We start from the raw sequence: 21,283 nt of genomic DNA, 5'->3' as shown, positions 1-21,283 counted from the left end.
AGACATCTTCCCCCATCAACGTTTTTCTTTCCGCTTTCCCCCCAAACATTGAAATAGCTGTCCTTTCCCCTTCAATGTCACGAGTTCCAATTCTCTCGGATAGGGAAGATGAGCATCTCAATAGGACCATGTCTACTCACTCTGTTACTTCAACGGATTAGATGGTGGGTATGGGAAGAAGAAAGCTTGGTGCTCTCTGAGCTTGGTGGTCTCTGGCAGACTTTTCATGACCCAAGTAGGTAACATCATCAGGGTTAGAAAGGGGGGGGGGTTGGAGGAGGGGGGGGAGAAAGACTGTGGGGTCCTTGGTGCTCTTTGAGCTTGGTTGTTTCATGACCCAACAAGAGGGGTTGGGAGGAGGAGGAGGAGGAGGAGGAGGAGGAGGAGGAAAATGACTATAGGGTCTTTGCTGGTCTCTGAGTTTGGTTGTTTACTTGCAGAAGTTTCATTACCCAACTAGGTAACATTATTAGTGCTAGAAGGGAGTTGGGGGAGGAGGAGGAGGAGGAGTAGAGGGGGAGGGGTGGGGAAGGAGGAGGAGGGCAACCGTGGGGTCGCAGCTTGGCGGTTTTCTTGCAGACACTTCATTACCCAACTAGGTAGCATCATCAGTGCTAGAAGGGAGGAGGAGGAGGAGAATGACTGTAGGGTCCTTGCCAGTCTCTGAGCTTGGTTGTTTACTTGCAGAAGTTTCATTACCCAACTAGGTAACATCATCAGTACTGAGGGCTAACATCATGAACCCTGTTTTCTGCAAGAAAACCCACCAAGCTCAGAGAGCCCCAAATGAAGGACCCCTCATTTCAACCCCGAGCTCCAAATATCCTCCTTTATTAGAAGAAAGCGTTGATGAAAGAGTGCCTCTGAAAGCGAAAAGCTTGGCCACTACCCCAGATGACCTCATCCTGGCAGAGTCCAGATGCAATGGACCAGCCAGCACCTCCATCTCCATTCAGAATAATCTACTTTTTTTTTTTTCAGCTGAAGGATTCAACCACCTGGACTCACCTAAGGGAACTTCCTTTGATCCTTTTTCTCCAATCAAAAATCAAAGAAGAAGACCCAAACACCTCCTCACCAGCAATCAAAACCCAGAGGAAATTAACCAAGATTAACCAAAACCAAGATTAGCACTAAGACCAACAATCAACGCTGGAAGTTTTTAAAAAGATGTTGGATAACCCTTTGTCTGAAGTAGTGTAGGGTTTCCTGCCTAAGCAGGGGGTTGGACTAGAAGACCTCCAAGGTCCCTTCCAACTCTTCTATTATTCTCTTATCTTCGCCTCTCCCCTCCCTTCCCCACCTTCCTCCCTTCTTCTCTTCTCTTCCCTTCCATTCTTCCATTCTTCACTTCTCTCTTCTCTTCTCTTCTCTTCTCTTCTCTTCTCGCCATAAACAATACCCTAATACTACCAAATCAGACAAAAAGCTAACAGCTTAAGCAAGGAACCACCAAGGATGCTCCCACCAAGATTGACAGGGCAAGCCGCCTAATATGTAGACAGAGGGGCCAATCCCTTTCCTTTCTGGCACTGATGACGTTACCTAGTTGGGTAGTGAAATGCCTGCAAGAAAAATGAATTACAAATATTCCATCGATCCTTCCTTTCTTTTTCGTTTTGAGCTGCATCTCTGTTCCCTCACCCGCGCGGCGCATTGATCTTCACTAATTGGTCCAAGGTGATGTAATCCGACACGTTGAAAGGGCTTTTTTTCCTGCGGCTAACAAAGAGAACTCACCCATTTCTGAATCTCAAACTCTGCCAGAGTCCCCCAGTATCCTTTGTCGTTGGCACTTTCCACTCTGACCTGGAACCCGGCTGCCGTCGCTACCGTGGCCCCCTCGGTTGAAAGGGCCATAGTCTGAACCTTCTGGTTGTGCTGGTACCGGTGGATTGGCTCAGAACCGACCAGCAGGCTCCACACTTTCACTGACCCTGCATGCCAAAAAGGAGAAAAATGGTGAAAACAAGAGTACAGGGTATAAACCTACCTCTCCCTATATAGGATACAATGCTGGTTTTTAATTCCCAATGTTAGCTTATTCTTGTGCTAATATTTTCAAACAGAATGGAACTTGTCCTTTAAAAAAACACACAAGATGAGAAAGAAAAAGAACTCATTGTTTGGACTGAGGAACTTTATCCAATTGAGATGCCTTTCGAAAGGAGCCATTCTTTGGAATTAGGATGTGTGTGTGTGGAGCCCTTGCGATTCAATCTGTTTCACTGCTCTGGGGTTTCGTTTACGATTTTGTTCTTAATGTATGGCAGGGTTGGGTTTTTTTTAACCCTACATGTATTACTACCTATAACTTCGTCTAATATAAAACTTTTTATGCTGATAGTTTTGTCTCTCTAAAATGTACTTTTAAAAACTAGCTATGATATACATATTTAGTGTTCCTTTTCTCAAATATATATTTCCTATTCTGTTTCCTATTAGAATAGAATAGAATAGAATAGAATGGAATGGAATGGAATGGAATGGAATGGAATAGAATAGAATAGAATAGAATAGAATAGAATAGAATAGAATAGAATAGAATAGAATAGAATTCTTTATTGGCCAAGTGTGATTGGACACACAAGGAATTTGTCTTTGGTGCAAATACTCTCAGTGTACATAAAAGAAAAGATACATTTGTCAAGAGTCAAGAATCATCAGGTACAACACTTAATAACAGTCATAGGGTACAATAAGCAATCAAATCTTACCAGGAAACAGTCCATATAAACCGTAAGGATACAAGCGACAAAGTGACAGTCATACAGTCCCAAGTGGGAGGGGAGGGGCGATAAGGACTGATCTTCTATCTATCTAAAGCAATCCTCAAAGTTTGCTATCAGGCTGCTCTCCGGGGTCCTGAAAGCCAGCTGCCAGCCCTACAAGGACAAAAATCACCCACAAAATATGTTTTGGAGATATACTGGTTCATACTAAGTGTTGTATCTTATGATTCTTGATGAATGCATTTTATTTTTTGTTTATGTACACTGACAGCAGATGCACCAAAGACAAATTCCTTGTGTGTCCGATCACACTTGGCCAATAAAAGAATTCTATTCTATTCTATTCTATTCTATTCTATTCTATTCTATTCTATTCTTATTGTACCCTATGACTATTATAAATTGTTGTACCTTATGATTCTTGACAAATGTATCTTTTCTTTTATGTACACTGAGAGCAGTTGGCCAATAAAAGAATTCCATTCTCTTCTCTTCTCTCAACCTGCATGATTGACAGAACTCACAGCACCTGGGTTCATATGTGAAAGGCAGAATGGGTTAACAAGTTGGGCCACAGAATCTTTGCCTGACTGAATACAGAGAGGTCAAGAGTTCCTTGTAAGTTAGATTAAAGCCACATCAGGGAGTGCTGGTTTGGCACCCCTGCCGAGTTGCAAATGTTTCTTCCCTCCATTCAAAGATAGCAAAGCCAAGAAAAAGGATAATGAGATGGCATCCCAGCAAATTTAGAGGATTATTTATGTGCACTTTGGTAAGGATTATTTCCATGCCCATGAAGCATTTCCACGTGGCGAAATAGCACCAGCAATCTCAGGAGCTATTTAATGGCGCTGCCTCTAAATATTTATGGGCCTCGTCAGGGGAGCGAGCACAATCGAAGAAGCCATTTTGGGGTGGGTTTTTTTTTGCGTGTGTGGGTTTTTTTATTATTTTATTAGGGAATGCATATTTAAATTAATCTATTTGCCTAAACAATTAGCCGGCTCGTTTTGTGCGCACGGTGCCAAAATTGCAATTAGACTTCCATCAACATGCAAAAAGGCCCGAATGAAACTGCCCCAAAGGAGTCGTAAGGCCGCCTGGAGTTGGGTTATTCCAATTTTACTTCGAGACCTAATGATAATTGTCTGGATTGTTTGAAAGGTAAATAACAACTAAGCTGGTTTAAAAAAATAAGAATGCCTATGGAACAAGCAGCCGCCCGACATGGAAGCAAATTAACTCCTTTTTATAAAAAAAGAGAAGAGTCTCATGAGACACTAAGCCAACTTTTGAAGCCCAAAGCGGTCTGGGGAAAAAACTGCACGTTAAAACTTTGTTCCACAGCCACTGATTTCGACTTTGAATTTTACCTGGAGACCCCAGTCAAACATACCGTGTGATTATTGTTAAGTGCAGGGACTGCTCGTAAGTCACTTTTTGTCACTTCAAACATTTGCTAAATAAAGGGTTGTGTTGAGAACAGCCTGGATGGGGAGATTAACTCTCTACATTTGTCCTGGAACTCCAATTGCAAATCACTTAAGCAGTTCCCAAGGATCTTGACACCATTCCTCTCTGGTGGCCAACGTAACACGGCTGTTATGAATTGACGTTTCATTACCCAACTAGGTAACACCATCAGTGCTGAGTGCTAACATCATGAGCACTGATAATGTAACCTAGTTTGGATAATGAAATGTCTGCAAAACAACCAAGCTCAGAGAGCACCAAGGACCCCAGAGTCCTCTTCCTCCTCCCTTCCTGCACACCCCCACTCCCTTCTAACACTAATGGTGTTACCTAGTTGGGTAATGAAATGTCTGCAAGAAAACCACCAAGCTCAGAGAACACCAAGGGCCATGTGGCTGTACTACGTTTCTCACCGAATGTGGAACATCCTGCCTTTGCTCACCCAAATGCAGTAATGAGGGAGAAGGCTGTTTTTGGTCCAGCCTTCTCTCCCGTGGCACAAAACTTTCCGTGGTGCAAAGCAGAACGGTTGAGGGTGGGAGGGCTAAAGCAAACAGTTTCCCCACCACCCACCCACCACCCTCCCACATCATCAAGGCCGTGGCTGCATGCCAGGCCCAGGCAAGCATGGAGCAGATGGAGCCCTGGCACGGCCCCGACGGCTCCTGCATTAGCAGCATCTGCTCATTAACCAGAAATTCTTCCCTCGCTTTCTTCTAATGCTCCAGGAAAAGCATTTTGATTTGATTCATTTCGGGTAAGGCAAACGTGGAAGGCAATTAGTGGTAGGGAAAAGGGAGAGAGGGGAAAAAAAAAAAGAAGGAAAAAAAGAAGAAGAATCAAACTGGATGCCTGCCAGTGCTGAAGACGCAGAAGACGCAGAAAGATGGTCAGTTGGAATTCAAAACATCACAACTGTGGATTCGGCTGCCAAGGCTTCCCAGGTGTGGGTGGGTAGATGGCAGGCAAGGGAGGAAGGTGCCCGCTGGCCGCAATCGTTTTCCACCCATCCTTTGATTTCTCCGCAGCTGATCCTGCATGACTGAGGCCACGAAGTTATGAAAAGGACATCGGGTCACACAGCCCAGGCACTGGCAACTCCTTTTCCCAGAAAAAAGGGAATTTGGGTAAGATAAGAGTAGAATAGGATAGGGCGGGGCAGAGCAGAGCAGAGCAAAGTAGAACAGAACAGAACAGTGAGGAGGAGGAGGAGGAGGAAGGAGAATGGACTGGACTAGAATAGAATAAACTAGAATAGAATAGCAGAGTTGGAAGGGACCTTGGAGGTCTTCTAGTCCAACCCCCTGCTTAGGCAGGAAACTCTACACAACTTCAGACAAAGGGTTGTTCAATCTCTTCTTAAAAACGTCCAGTGTTGGAACATTTACAACTTCTGGAGGCAAGTTGTTCCACTGGTTAATTGTTCTGTCAGGAATTTCTCCTTGGTTCTAGGTTGCTTCTCTCCTTGATTAGTTTCCACCCATTGCTTCCCATCCCACCTTCTGGTGCTTTGGAGAATAGCTTGACTCCCTCTTCTTTGTGAGATATTGGAAGACGGCTGTCGTGTCCCCCCCATGCCTTTCTTTTCATCAAAGTACACATACCAAGTTCCTGCAACCGTTCTTCGTATGTTTTAGCCTCCAGCCCCCTAATCATCCTGGTTGCTCTTCTCTGCACTCTTTCCAGAGTCTCAACATGTTTTTCACATCGCGGCAACCAAAATTGGATGCAGTAGTCCAAGTGTGGCCTTACCAAAGCCTTATAAACTAGTATTAACAAGTCACGTGATCTTGATTCTATCCCTCTGTTGATGCAGCCTAGAACTGTGCTGGCTTTTTTGGCAGCTGCAGCGCACGGCCGGCTCATATTGAAATGATTGTCCACTAGGACTCCAAGAGTGGGTGATTTGAGGCTGTTGGGGCCACCCATAACTTTCCCACTCAAGGTTCGGCAGGCCCTGAAGCTCAATTTCAGACTATGCTGTGGAAATTGAGCAGCGAATTGCTGGTTTGCAGTGGGTTTATTTTTTAATCAAATTATCCATGAAACTAGGTGTGTGAAACTCCTCCTGCAGCCTTCAGGGACCCTCCTCCTCCTCATTATCATTTGCAAAAAGATAATCTCCTGTGGAAATGTTTAAAAAAATTCCCAACAATGCCTTCTTGTCCACTGAAGACTAACTTTTTGCAAATTGGTGTGTTCCAAACGGACTGGACTTCAAAACTACCATCTACGGGACCCTCAAGAAAATGTCTTTTGCTGGAAAGTGATATGTGTGTGTGTGTGTCTGAGAATATTACCAGATTGAGATTGCTAATGGGAGAGGGGTGGAAATAAACGTCGATTTGCTGAATGGATAGCCAGTTAGGAAGGCCAGGATGTTACCCTGTGAAATGAGGGGTGTTTTTTTTTATTCCTGTTTGTTTTGTCCGCTTTTTATTCGGGTTTTATTGGTTTTTAATTGCATGCTGATAAGAGTCGGTTTTTGAGTCGAAGCGGCCTTATAAATTGAAGTCATAAATAAATAAAATGACTTAATTTAACCTTTATTGGGTCTGGGATGGCAAATCAAGAAGGAAATTACATTGCGTTAAATTAAATAAATGAGACTCGATGCGTCCCAGTGATGAGATGCGCCCCATCCACATATCGGCTAGAGGTGCCACATTACAACATCTGGAACGCCTTCAAAAACAGTAAGATTACTATCATTTCCTCTCCCCACCCCTTACTTCAAGCATTCGGTCCCTCAACAGATTTGTTTCGAAGTCAGAGCAGCTGACAGATTCAGGATAGCCCGTTTAGACTTTGAATGGGGGTATTTGGGGATTAAAATAGTTCACTTAGAGCATTGTGCATATTGGATCGGATCCATATTCTTCTCGATCAACATTTCTCCACCTTGACAACTTTAAGATGTGTGGACTTCAACTCCCAGAATTCCCCAGCCATGGAAGGGGAAGGCTAACAAAGGGGAGGAGAAGGGAAGAGGGAAGGGAAGGAATGGGATGGGAAAGGAAAGGAAAGGGGAAGGGAAGGAAAAAGGAAAGGGAAGAAAAAAGGAAAGGGAAAAGGGAAGGGAAGGGAAGGGAATGGAAGAAGAGATGAAGGAAAGGGAAAGGGAGTAAATGGAATGGAAAGAGAATAAATGAATGAGGAAGGGAAAGGGGAAGGAAGGAAGGAAGGAAGGAAGGAAGGAAGGAAGGAAGGAAGGAAGGAAGGAAGGAAGGAAGGAAGGAAGGAAGGAAGGAAGGAAGGAAGGAAGGAAGGAAAAAGAGAAGGAAGGAAGGGAAGGGAAAAAAAGGAAAATGAAGGGAAGGGAAAAGAGAAGGGAAGGCAAGGAAAAAGAAAAAGGAAAAGGAAAAGGAAAAGGAAAGGAAAGGACAGGAAGAGAGACATTTGGTTTTACTCCAAATTGGCATTTGGAGGTAGTATTTTACTGAATGTTTTCTGTTTAATAAACTGAGAATAAGCATCACCTGCGGTCTTCTTTTAACTATTGTATTTTGCATTTTTTATATTTTTGTAGCATTTATATAAACTTTTTAATATTGGAAGCTGCCCAGTCATCCTGTGGTAAGATGGGCGGTCCACAATTTTAATAATAACAACAATATAAATAAATAAAAGTAAATGTGTATACGAATGGAAGAGACAGGAGACATTTTATCTCTCTAGGGCAGTATCTGGTTTGCTCTTTGTCTTACTGGCCCCTCTTTCCCTACATCTTGAGGAAAATAAAGAAAACAAAATATATATTAAAAAAAAAACAAAAACCCAGACAGGCCAAAACAAGCTGTTTCCTCATGACAAGCTTGGCTGGGCTGCAGCCTGGCACCCGTGCCTCCAAGCTGCAGCTCCAGGAGGAATTAAAGCCATCGCTTTAATGGGCACCGCGATCCAAGGCCTCCTAATGCAATGAAGGTTATCGGCCAACTTTCCCACATAAAGCCAAGTTTGAGCCCACACACACACACGTGTGTGTGTGTGTGTGTGTGTGTGTGTGTGTGTGTGTGTACACAGAGAGGATTAGAATGGCTCTCAGAAAGAAAGAGAGAAAGAAAGAAGAGAGGGGGAAAAAAAAAAAAGCTGGACACAGCTGTTTCATTTCCAGAAAGCTTTTAAAAGACAATATTAGGATGGGCTCGCTGTTAACTTACCGTCCTCGTACGCTGACGCAGCCAGGGAGCTGTTTATTCTCACAAAGGAGGCATGTGGCCGGGGGCCAGGCTCCACCGAGCCGTGCTCCGGTTCCAGGATGGGGGCCGAATAGTCCCAGGTGCGCGTGTCCCACAGCTTCACATCGCCCGACGTGTACCTGGAACGGAGAGCCAAGCATGAGGTCCAAGAGCTGCAGGGGCCACAAGGACGTCTGTGATGACCCAAAGGGGCGTGGCACAAAGGCCACGCAGTCAGATAATCAATAGGAGCCCCTTTATTAGCTCCAACTTTGCCCCCAATGTCCTGGTTACCTTCTGGGCCGGGGAAAAAAACTCTCCCAGGAACAGCCTTGGGCTGCAGAAAATCAAGTCCAAAACGTGGTCAACAAAAACTGTAACTATAAGTCCAATCAAGGCAAAATTCCAGACATGAAAGCACGGCAATAACTCAACACGGTTGGGAAGACGCCAGGAACACAGATAAGCAATGTCAACACAAGATAAACTCATGTTTGTTCCCAGTAGACACCGCACTTAGCTTGCGTCTCTTTTAAACTCCCTTCCCAGCTGTGGCTAATGAAGGGAATCAGGGCCCTTTCCTCCCCCGTAAGCCACACAACCCATGTTGCTCCCTTCTCCATTCCACCCTGCGTGCCCTAGGATGAAGAGGGGCTGGGGCTGGGTCTTCCTTTGAACTCCCTCTCCCTTGCTCTACCTCTCCCCTGCTCTGCCCAGCCGGACTTTGCCCTTCCGCAGTTTCCTCCACAGCCAACGAAGCCACACTCCCACTCCCTGTTGGCTGTTCGTCTTCCTCCTCGGATTCAGACTCCGACAGGGGCATGACAGACTCTTTGGTGGCTAGTGTGGAGTTTGTTTCGGACCCAAAGTTCCTTCCTAGGAGGGACGGAGGTTCTTTCTGCAAAGGAGAGTAGGGGTCCTGCTCCTTGGCTCCTGCCGGGGGCTGAGCTTGTGGCTAGGCCAGGGAATTCAGCAGGGAGCCTTTCGTCCTTACAGCTACGATGGACTTATGGCTACGATTGAGCTGTGGCTAAGCGAGGCAGTTGTTAAGTGAGTTTTTGCCCCGTTTTATGGCCTTTCTTGTTGCCGTTGTTAAGGGAATCACTGCAGATGTTGAATTTGTTGCACCAAGTGAATCTGACTTCCCCACTGACTTTGCTTATCAGAAGGTCACAACCCCAGAACGCTACAATAGTTATAAATATGAGTCAGTCACCAAGCATCCAAATTTCGTTCAACATGACCATGAGATGCTGCGACGGTCTTAAGTGTGAAAAACGACCATAACCTTTTTTCAGTGCCATTGTTAACTTCAAACGGTCACTAAATGAACTGCGGAGGACTAACTGTGATAGCAATAGCATATATTGGCCCATAGTGCTTTACAGTTAAAATCCAAAGCATAGTTTCTTGGCTTCATGTTTTCAATTTTAAGAACCCAAGTCGTTCTCTAAAGATTGGCATTTCTGTGGCCAACATGACACCCTCTGGATGGGTTCAGTAGAGCAGGAGAAACTAATCAAGGGGAGAAGCAACCTGGAATGAAGGAGAAAGTTCCAAACAGTGAGGACAATTAACCAGTGGAACAGAAGTTGCCTTCAGAAATCGTGGGTGCTCCATCGCTGGAGGTTTTTAAGAAGAGGCTGGACAGTCACTTGTCTGAAATGGTATAGGATTTCCTGCTTAATCAGGGGGCTGGACTAGAAGACCTCCAAGGTCCCTTCCAGCTCTAATCTGATGTGCTGGGGGGGAGGGGGGCGGAGAGGAATGAAATGCCCTCCCAGTTTTTGGTCAAGCATGGGAATCTAAATCCCAGCCCTTAGCATCCGGCAGCTTTTTTTAAACTGTTCAAACTTCAGTTCAACTTAACTAAAAGGAGAAAAGCTGGGATAGACCTAACTTTAAGGTACAGTAAAAAAACAAACAAACACTGACTTCCTGATAACATCCACCTTTCGATAGAAAGAGGAGAAACAGAGAAGCTGACGACAAAAGGAGTCTTTTGCAAGCGGGGGAAAGGCGCTGGGTGCTAGGCCAACCAAGTGGGGCTGAAGAGGCTGGCAACTCCCTGGATAACTACCCCCTCCATCCCCCCACAAAAAAAGCAACAACAAGAACAACAACAACAAAAGGACAAAGCTGCAAAAAAGCTCGAGTGGCCACGCCAAAAACCCATCTCTCCAGGGCCTCAGATGTCCTCATCACTGCCTAATGACAACCCGACTCTGCCAATTAAAGACTCGGTGATCGTTGTTAGTCAGCTTTTGGCCCCACGACGTTGATGGCTGTCTCATTAGCGTTGGGTGCAAAAGCACAACTTTTAAATGACGCACGCGAGCTGAGAAATGCGCCGCGGGGGGGGGGGAGAAACGAGGGGTCGATAAAGAGCGGTTCAAAGCCGTTGCACCTGCGCTGGCGTGTTAGGCTCGCTCACAAACTCTGCTTCCTGTTGGAAAGGTGAGGGAGAGGGGGAGGCTAGGTGAGTTACACCAGGGAGCTGTTTGGAAGTTGGCTAGTCGGGTCGCGGAGAGGAATCGGGGCCCTCAAAGTTACAGCGTTCGCCTGACAAGCGAGCAGAAGGCGGAGCGAAGGAAGGCAGAAGAAAAGGAGATGGTGGCCCCCGATGCTCATTTCTATTCGCAAGTCCTGTAAAAACATGAAGTGACAGAATCCGTTTGAAGGTGGGTTACTAAAAGCCCCCCCCCCGAACGCGATCCATTTGTTCAACGCATAACTCCAGGAAGGAAGAGGGGGGTTGACCTCCAGCCCAGCCCTATCCTGGTTCACCTGTGAGATTCCTTCGGCAGAAGAGTTGCTTGCACAACTATAATGATGTGGGAAAATACCTGAACAAAGCTGAATACCATATACATCACTCTGAGAAGCACAGAGCTGAAGACAGAAGCCTGAAGATGATGAATGAGACTTCATCGAAACGTTGCCTAGATACTTCCAATCTTACGCGGGAGAAAACCCGAATAACCAAAGATCCATATATATATATTACCTGGAGCTCCTAAATGAAACATAGGACACAACCCTAAAAATACATGCACACCTTACACAGGTACATGACTTGATGCCCAGAGTCATTGGGGGGTTAGACTAGATGACCTACAATGTCCCTTCCAACTCTGTTTATCTGTTAAGAGTCACCAATACCCTAAAAAGATTTAACCACCAGAAGCTGCTAATAAATTTCAATGTTTAATATGAGAAGAAAATAAATTCACGGGGAATAATCGTGGCAACCCTATTTAATGCGTTTAATTTAATTCATGTGTCTTGTTTCTCTCCAACTTTTGAAAAAGTGGCCCCCAGCATGGCCTTAGCTGAACTAAATGCAGAAATCCACCTCAGTAGCAATTATTTAAATTGTGTCCGAAGAGAAAGGGAGAGAAATGTATTTTAACAGGCGCCTTTTATATTTTTCTCGCGTGGCCATCAAAGGCCGTGTTCTAAAGCTGCAGAGCATTTAAACAAGGAGAAGAACAGCTGAGGCTCAGCCCCACTCAATGGGGCTGTTTTACATTTGCATGTACTTCTCCCCTAATTAATATGCAAAAAGGACCGGGCAACGAACGGGCTTCGAGAATAGCTGGGCCCAAGGCAGAAATTACCATAGGGGGGAAAAAAACAGCTGGAGAACTCTCTTTCATCTTGCAGATAGAACAACTCTCCCTCTCCAAGCTGTCTGTCTCCATCCATCGAGGGAGAAGAGTCTGGATCAGGATGAAGGATAGAGGGAGAAAAGTCTGACTCTCATCGATTAAAAAAACCATGTTGAGACTCTAGAAAGAGTGCAGAGAAGAGCAACCAAGAGGATTAGGGGGCTGGAGGCTAAAACGTATAAAGAACAGTTGCAGGAACTGGGTATGTTTAGTTTGATGAAAAGGAGGACTAAGGGGTGACAGGATAGCAGTCTTCCAATATCTGAGGGGCTGCCCCAAAGAAGAGGGAGCCAAGCTATTCTCCAAAGCACCTGAAGGGAAGGGAAGAAGCAATGGATGGAAACTAACCAAGGAGAGAAGCAACCTAGAACTAAGGAGAAATTTCCTAACTGTGAGAACAATTAATCTGTGGAACGACTTGCCTCCAGAAGTTGTCAATGCTCCAAAACTGGAGGTTTTTAAGAAGAGACTGGACAGCCATTTGTCTGAAGTAGTATAGGGTTTCCTGTCTGAGCAGGGGGTTGGACTAGAAGACCTCCAAGGTCCCTTCCAACTCTGTTATTCTGTTAGTTAGGGGGAAATACGGAATGCTTGAGACCTATCTTGCAACCAATAATCTGCTTTCAGTTTGAGGGGTAGAGGAGAACAGTTTGGGACTGAAGGAAGGATGGAAGGAGAACGGTCTTGGCCGGAAGCGGGAGGGAGGGGAGAATGGGGTGGGTCTGTATCTGAACGGCTCTCTGCTTTCTCCTTGCTTCTTCTCTGACATCGGAGACCTCCTTCTGGAGGGAGTGTGTGTGTGTGTGTGTGTGTTTTCATTGCGAACACTCTGCCCGGCAGTTGTTTTGTGTGTCAAAACCTTGGATTCTTTTCATTGGAGATTGGCGATGTTTGTGGTTACCTCACTCCACAATCAATGCGGCACACACACACACACACACACAACCAGCCTTCCATGCGGACAGGCACCTCCAAGGGGGCTTAAAGCAACAGGGTCCCTGGTCACGTGGGCCTGGGTTTCAAAACAAGACGCCACCTTCTGCCTCTCCGGTCCGCCCACCCACCCAACGCCCCCCCCCTCCCCAAACTATAGAAAATGCTGCGAAACGCAGAGGCTTTTCAAGGACACTTTCCACTCGCAAGCAATTAGCCTGCACACCGGCAGGGTTGAACTAGGGGAGGAAATTGTATCTGCAGATTGAAATTTGAGTAGCTCTTTCATCCTTCCACTTTAGAGCTTAAATTCTCTTTCCTGCCTTAAGCAAACCGAGTTTTAAATTACCAGGGGGGGGGGAGAATAGTGGCTTTGATCTGTTTCGCTCGAGTTTTTCAACACCCTCCCAGCAATGTCTAGTCACTTGATGAAAATATGTCATCCTTGTTCTTTTTTTCTCTCTCCCTCCTCCGTCTCCAGTTCTGTTCCAAAAAAAAAAATGTATGCACGAGGCAGCCAACAGGTAAGAATGAGCAGGTGTGCGTTCAGCAATCTTATTTTTGCAAAATAACACCAAGAAGCAAACTAAAGAAGATAATTTAGTAGCAAGGAACGTATGAAAACTGAAGTCTTGCCTGCTGCTTATTTAAAATTGTGGTTTGCTTATTCATTAAACCAGTTATACGAAAAAAAGGCAAGGCGTAAGCCATGATAGAGCACTGTGGATTAATAATTCATTAAACCACAGTTGGTTGCTATACAAAAAGAAGGCAAGGCATAAGCCATGATAGAACACATAAACCATGATACACCAATGTGGTTTAATTATTCATTAAATTATTCATTAAATTATCATTGAATTATTCAATAAACATTATTCATTAAACCACAGCTGATTGCTATACAAAAAGAAGATAAGGCATAAGCCATGATTGAGCACATAAGCCATGATAGAGCACTGTGGTTTAATTATTCATTAAATTATTCATTACATTATCATTGAATTATTGAATAAATATTCATTGAACCACAGTTGATTGCTTTACAACAAGAAGGAAGGCCATAAGCCAAGATAGACCGGCTACAATGTATGGGTTCAAACAGGCACCAAAACACTAAAAACTGTACGAAGGCTTAAGAGCAGATCAGGTTTGCATTACTCTAAGCAATGATTAGAAGGTGACTGTGGTTGTGCAGAAAATTAGAAATAGAGGTTTAATGTGATGTGTGGGTCCACTTTAAGACTCGCTTAAATTGTTTTCAGCCTGAGATTTTGGGCAGCTGTTGCCTAACCATAAGGGATAACAGGGGTTAGTTAGACCACTAACCGACATGGCAGCTCCGTCTGATCCAAGGCAACTGAAACATCATTTTAATTGATTAATGGTGCTTGTGTTATCTGCGCTATTCCCCAAGGTCCACTGACTCAATCTTCATAATGGCAGCTTCAAAATACACAAATGATATCATTTGCGTTATGACATCTGCGTAATGACATCATTACCTAGAGGACATTAAGGAGGCCTTCTGCATAATGGCAACATTATCCGGAGAACGCGCCACGGAATTTCCTCCACCGTGGGCAAATAAGTGTTCAGCCAAGATCCAGAAAAGCGAGATGGCGCTATATTTCCTCTATTAAAAAAAAAAAAAAAAAAGCAGTTCCTGATATGGACTGTTATTGTTTTTCCTAGCCAAGAAGAGAATTTCACGATACGTTCACTACTCTAGACGGCTTTGGAGTGTGTCAAGATAGCAAGGCAGGTAGCGATTGCAATGCCCACGAGATCCTACCCTCTCGTTACGGGATTCTAAAATTAGCCCTGTTGATTCTCGATGCTCAACCACACTGCAGGTGTCACGCCACCTCTTGCTGCTAAAATAATCTCTTTATTAGGTCGTAGGAAGAGAGCCCTCTGTAGGATCAGATCTGTTCAATCCCGCATCCAGCCCGCAGGAGGGCCACGGGGAAGGAGAAGACCACAACCGAGAACGGGTCACGAAGAACTGGACAACATCTTACCGCTGCAAACTTGCAATGGAAGCCCTTAACAATTTCTACCCCTGTGGGGAAAAAACAGTCACTGCAGGTTTTTTAATCTTCTACCCTGTTTCCCCGAAAATATGGCCTACCCTGAAAGTAAGTCCTAGCTTGGTTTTTACACGTACGCCCAATATAAGCCCTGGGTCTTATTTTTTTGGGGGGGGGACATGGTAGCAAGAGGTCTAATCCCCTTCATGCCATCAAATATTACAATGACCATTGCATGCTGACTTAGCAAATTCCCTTGGGTAAAAATATGTGCTGCGTGGTAACAGGCACTATTTCACGTATCGTCAAAATCCGCAGCTGTTCAGCTCTATTTTCTCCTAAGGCTTCAGAATGTTATTTATGCCTTCTGTACATATAGGTAGCCCTCGACTTATGGCAGTTCATTTTGGGACCATTCCAAGTTTCAACAGCACTGCAAAAAGTGACTTACGACCGGTTTTCACTCGTACAACCGTTGCAGCTTCCCCAGTCAGCTGCCAAGAGTATGGATTTTGATCACGTGACCCCAAGGATGCTGCAAACGGTCGTTAAGTATGACAAATGGTCATAAGTCACTTTTTGCAGGGCTGTTAAAAACTTTGAACAGTCGCTATATGAACTGTTATAAGCCGAGCACTACTAAAAACAACAACAGAATGAAAAACTGGTGACCTTCTACCACTGTACCATAGAGAGCATTTTAACCTACTGCACCTCTGTATGGTTAGCCAATTGCACAGGGGCAGATAGCAAAGCACTCCAGAGGGTGAATGTCATTGCCCAGAGGATCATGGGTTGCCTTCTCCCCTCTTTGGAAGAGCTTTAGAGCTCCCGCTGCCTTAAGAAAGTTTGAAACATCCTCAAAGATCCATCTCATCCTGGACACCCTTTTTATTTGAACTATTACCATCTGGCAGACAGTACAGGATAATAAAAACAAGGACAAATAGGCTGAAAAACAGCTTCTATCCCAGGGCAGTAGCTCTTTTGAATTCTACTGTATAGTGCAGTGTTAGTGCAATATCGGGGTTTTTCCATTCAATTGTATAGAATGTGAAGGATGTGTGTTTGTGTATATTTTCACAGTCATAATGTGCACGGAAGATGGTATTTAATTTCGCTGTATGAGGTGCAATGACAATAAAGTAAACTAAACTAACTTTTAGCAATATCCCGGTCAACATCCCATTTAGATTTTCACAAGGCATAAATCAATTTCCAACGTTTTTTATCCTGAAATCAAGCAAAACTGGCTACTTTGGGAATTTGTTCCAAGCCAGGTCACTCACAGAAGCTGGCCTTGGCAGGGGGGACTGGGGAGGGGGGAAAAAATAAATAAAAAAATAAATAAAAGCACACGAGACAATTGACTCTAATTCCACTTCACAAAAACGCCTTGTTAAAATGAAGTGTTGCTCTTAAACGTGGTACATTGATTTATTCGGAGGCCCGAGCCAATTTCACAACCTCCGATGACATCACCCCTTCTCTACACTGCCTGGTGTTGTGACTTGGGGACTGTGAAGCCGCAAAAGAGGAGGAGGGAGGCCTTCTCACACACACACACACGTTTAAACACACCGCCCATGCAGCCGTACAGGGCTAAGAGTAAGGGGATTAGCGATTATCCTTGGGGGGATCCATTCTTGAAATTCCCTACTGTTTTTAGCCCAGAAATAAGGCTAATGAGGTTCATGACATCTAGAGGCTGGGGGAAATCACCCTTTTAAACCCGAGTGCCAGGTGGTGATAAATAGAAATGATGGGCCATTACAAGTGTGTTGAAATCTCTCAATGACTCAGAAAACGCAGCACAGGGGAGATATTTAGAACCACCATGCCAGCAGCCCCGTTTCGGGCATTAAAAATCGTTTTGCCGTTAACGACTTTCGCAGCAGAGCTGGTTTCTACTTAAAAGCCACAGTGATAAGTTTGTCTCTGCTTAATAATATTTCTTTTAATGGACTGGGAGGTGGGGGATAAAAAAAAAAAAATCAGGATTATACAACTCCCGTCCAACAGTATGCAACAGAGAGGGAAATTTTCACATGCCAGTGAATTAAGTTCAGAAATATTATCATCACACAGTCAGCCAGATGTTCAGACTGGGTTTGGCATTTTTGTCTACCTATCGAGTCCTTCCCAAGGACCTGGGATAGGTAAATCTGGATGTTGGACGGTGTTACAGATCTCGCCGCAGGATGGAAGCTGTTCCAAGGACAGCTGCCTCCTGCAATTGATGGATGGCAAATGTGTCAATGCCACTGATGGGGTTCAAGTGATGCTCTAGTTGATTTGGGACTGCACCCAAGGCGCCTATGACTATTGGTACTACCCTTGCTTGCCTTTGCCGTAGTCGTTCTATTTCTATTTGTAGGTCTTTGTATTTTGTTATCTTCTCCAGTTCTTTCTCTTCTGTTCTGCCACATCCACTATCCAGACTTTTTTGTTTTTCTTATCGACAATTGTTAAGTCTGAGGTGTTATCTATTATTATTATTATTGTTGATGTTGTTTTGTTGTTGTTCGTTATTATTAATGTTGTGGTGGTGGTTAATCTTTGATGAGATTCACAGCCTTTGGGGCTGGTTGGTAGCTCAACAGCTCGAGTCCTAACCAAGGACCTACGAACTGTTCAGGAAGTGTCGGAGGATATAAGCTGTTCCAAGTAGGGTGGATTTTTTGTAGAATCGGGGTTATTCAAGTCTGAGGCCAAAAAACAGGCCTTCGGGATAACTATCGGGTGAGTGATGAGATGTGATAATCTTTTTTTCAGCCCTGGCCCGAGCCTAGCAAGAACCTAGGAACTATTCGGCATCGGAGGAAAAGCTGTCTCATAGGGTGGTTGCGAATCAGGCCTCAAACGAGGCCAATAATCAGCTGGAAGGAGTGCGCATACACAGTGCAGGTAAGGGGGCGGGGGTGTTGCACGCACATGTGCAGGGAGGGGGCGCATTGCGCTGTGGGTACCAGCACGCGCAGGCACGCTCTCAGCACACCACAACAAAAAGGTTCCCCATCACTGACCTCATGAAACAGTTTTGTCAATTCCCGTTCTATTCTCCGGACCACAAATGGTCACAAGAAACATTCAGGTGGCCAAGGAGACAGGAGGAGAATTCTAGATGAGCCCTCAGCCCCAGACTCACCCAGCAATGACCACTCCGTTGCAGGAATGCACGTCACACAGAATGTTCCCGACTTCGTGCTGCAACTGGCTCATAACCCCGACGCGGTTCTGCGAAGGAAGACAAGGATTGGGTTTGGTCCAGTCCCTCAGGTCCCCCACAACAGCAAACCCCCCGCCAGCTTTTGGGCACCGGGGACCGGTTCCATGGTGAGAGGGTTTTTTTTGTGGACCGGAGGGGAAGTAGTTTCGCACGCTATTTGCATCGCTTACAGAAACTGCCTCTCCGTTAACCCTTATTACATTCTTGGCAGGATTAGACTTCCTGTCTCAGGAACCTCTCTGGAGTTTTTTTCCCCTCCTTTGCTGGCACTTTGCTTGTGTGGAGTGACCATTCAAAGTTACAATGGCACTGAAAAAAAGTGACTTATGACCATTTTTCACACTTACGACTGTTGCACCATCCCCACAGTCATGAGAGGCCAGGCGAGGAGATGCGTGCCTCCATGTGAGTGATATTGAGTTGGCCACACCCAGCCAAAAACATGACCACCAAGCCACGCCCACCCAGTCACATGACCACCAAGCCACGCCCACCACCTAAGCCATGCCCACAGAACCGGTTGTTAAAACATTTGAATCCCACCCCTGCTGCAAACCACTTGGAGAGGACTGTAAAAGCACTGTGAAGCGGTATATAAGTCAAAGGGCTATTGCTAGCAAGCATAGAATCAGGCCTGGAAAGGACCTCGGAGGACGAGAGAGTCCAATCCCATGCTCAAGACAGAAGAATTTCGACCATCCTGGTCAAATGGTTGTCCAATCTATTTTTGAAAACTTCCAGTGATGGAGCACCCATAAAGGCAACCCGTCCCACTGATTAATTGTCCTGTCTGGGAATCCCTCCTTATTTCTAGGCTGGATCTCTCTTGGGACAAGCTTATAGGGTGTTTCAAATGAGAAGTTCTTCTCCCTTACTTTCCAGTTGGTGCGCAGAGTCTGCTCCTTTTCCCGACATTCCCGGAGGGTCTGTTTCCAACAGGGGAAGTCCGAGATTTGACAGTCAGACAGATAACCTTCCTGTTGACAAAGCCGGAACCACAGGACTTGGTCTTCCGCCAGTATCTTCCACGTTCGGCTCACCTGAAAGTAGGACAATTGCTCATTGCTGAGAGTTCTCTCATTCGGTTGGGAGTGGGAGTGGAAGCACGATGCTCTCAGTGACTATGATATGCATCGCCCCAAAACAGGCCCTGCACTAACATTAAAATAGGACTTTAAAAAATTCTTAAATGTATGTTATGTCAGGATTCCGGCAGTTACCCCCAATTAAATCATGAGTCTCGAGCCAAACTTCCAAAACTTCAAAAGGATTTAGACTGGGAGTTAACATGTCCAGCAGTGCCTGGGTGTAGCCGACTCTGAGACCCATCATTCATTGTCACCCTTGACCCTGGTTTTCCCTCCACCCCCTGGGTGTATCGTAATTCATATCCTCCAATGGGACACATCCATAGCCCAGAGTCATCCATCGTGCTCTCCAGTTAGGATTTTCTAAGGCAGAAACTTCGGTCACCTAGGAACTATCTTTGAAAACATTTATGGAATGCAGTTTTGGTTTGCAAGCTACCTCACTGCTCCTCCCTCTCTTTCTGTTGGCAACTCTAAAAAGACCATAGAAATATTTTATGAAATGACATGTTACCTAGTTGGGTCATGAAACATCTGCAAGAAAACAACCAAGCTTTAGAGGGCACGAAGGAAGGAGCCCTCCTTTCAACTCTGAACTACAAATAATTCTCCTTTCTTGGTAAAACATAAACGGCAGAGCCAAGACCAGAGATCCAAATCACGGACACGCTTTCTTTCTGTCCCCAAAAGTTAAGGTTCAAGTTTATTTACTCAAGGAATCCACACTGAAGACACCCACATCTCAACGAATTCTTAAATTCCAATTTGTTTACATTTTAAAGGCAGACTAGCGGGGGTGGGGGGGAAACATCTCAGGGAAGCCAATTTCCAAGCAGCTCCAAAATTATCAGTGCTGAAAAACTCTGCAAAAAAAAGAAAAGACAAAAAAAACACCCCAAGCCCGGAATTATTCCCCCCCCGCCCCCCACTTACTTTTCTCAAAAATAACCATGCAAATAATAAAGGGACATAAACACAACGAAGCCCTGTGCCAGGGGCAGGGACGGGCAAGTCTGGAGAGCGACACTCAAAAGACTGGAGATTGGTTGCCTCTGGTTACGAAGACGGAAAAGCCGGAGATGTGAAGTGTTGCTATGAAAAGAAAATCTCGGTTATGCAAAGGAAGGGAGCGAGGCGGCCTTCCCCACACAATGGCTCGCTCGGCGTTTACGGCCTAATGAGATAGCAACGGGGAAACAGACTGCAGCCTGCAGGTAAAACATGACATTTTTAATCTCTCACAATAATTACATCCTTGTTGGGTTGGGGGGAAGAGAGAGACAGAGAAAGAGAGAAACACACACACACACACAGAGAGAGAGAGAGAGACAGAGAGAGAGACAGACAGAGAGAGAGAGAGAGAGAGAAACACAGAGAGATAGGAAGAGACAGAGAGAGACACACAGACACACACACACACACAGAGGCAGAGAGAGACACAGAGGCAGAGAGAGAGGACAGAGAGAGAGAGAGGAAGGAAGGAAGGGAGGGAGGAAGGAAGGAAGGAAGGAAGGAAGGAAGGAAGGAAGGATTTTCCTTGCAAATAAGAAATCAGCACATCGAGGGGAAAGGATGCTTGCCCAAGAGGTCCTAGCTGGACATATGTACAGGCAGTTCCTTGAGTTATGACTGTAATGGAGGCTGGAAACCGTAACAGACATAAAACAGGTTGGTCATGTGACCAGCCTGAATTTACAGCAGTCGTTAACCAAATGCAGTGGCTTTGGCACTGTTTGCTTATGCGCGTGGTTTCACCATATGTATCAGAATAGAGCTGGAAGGGACCTTGGAGGTCTTCTAGTCCAACCCCCTGCTCAAGCAAGAGACCTTGTACCATTTTAGACATAACTTCTGGGGGCAAGCTGTTCCGCTGGTTATTTGTCCTCACTATTGGGAAGTTTCTCCTTAATTCCAGGTTGTTAAATGAATTAATTGAATCTGCAGTG

At 45.2% G+C, this 21,283-nt stretch overlaps 1 protein-coding gene across 3 annotated transcripts in view; it reads right to left on the bottom strand.

Annotated features, from left to right (window-relative positions):
* Positions 1-21,283, bottom strand: part of FBXW8 (F-box and WD repeat domain containing 8) — a 59,730-nt gene that overhangs the window by 25,963 nt on the left and 12,484 nt on the right. For all 3 annotated transcript variants that reach the window (XR_015745266.1, XM_087942800.1, XM_087942801.1), the window contains exons 3-6: positions 19,125-19,289; positions 18,169-18,257; positions 8,366-8,523; positions 1,741-1,937 (exon numbers count right to left, since the gene is read on the bottom strand). Coding sequence is in view for 2 of the 3 variants with exons in the window: in XM_087942800.1 (XP_087798926.1) it covers positions 1,741-1,937; positions 8,366-8,523; positions 18,169-18,257; positions 19,125-19,289 (609 nt within the window). In the remaining variant the exon portion in view is untranslated. The remainder of the gene's footprint in view (positions 1-1,740; positions 1,938-8,365; positions 8,524-18,168; positions 18,258-19,124; positions 19,290-21,283) is intronic.

Source organism: Notechis scutatus, chromosome 13 (genome assembly GCF_049901735.1).
Source record: "Notechis scutatus isolate UNSWTSFEM ecotype Mainland chromosome 13, rNotScu1.2, whole genome shotgun sequence".
In the NCBI taxonomy this organism is placed as follows: Eukaryota; Metazoa; Chordata; class Lepidosauria; order Squamata; family Elapidae; genus Notechis; species Notechis scutatus.
The sequence above is the reverse complement of the archived record's forward strand: the minus strand, read 5'-3'. Positions and strand labels throughout refer to the sequence as shown.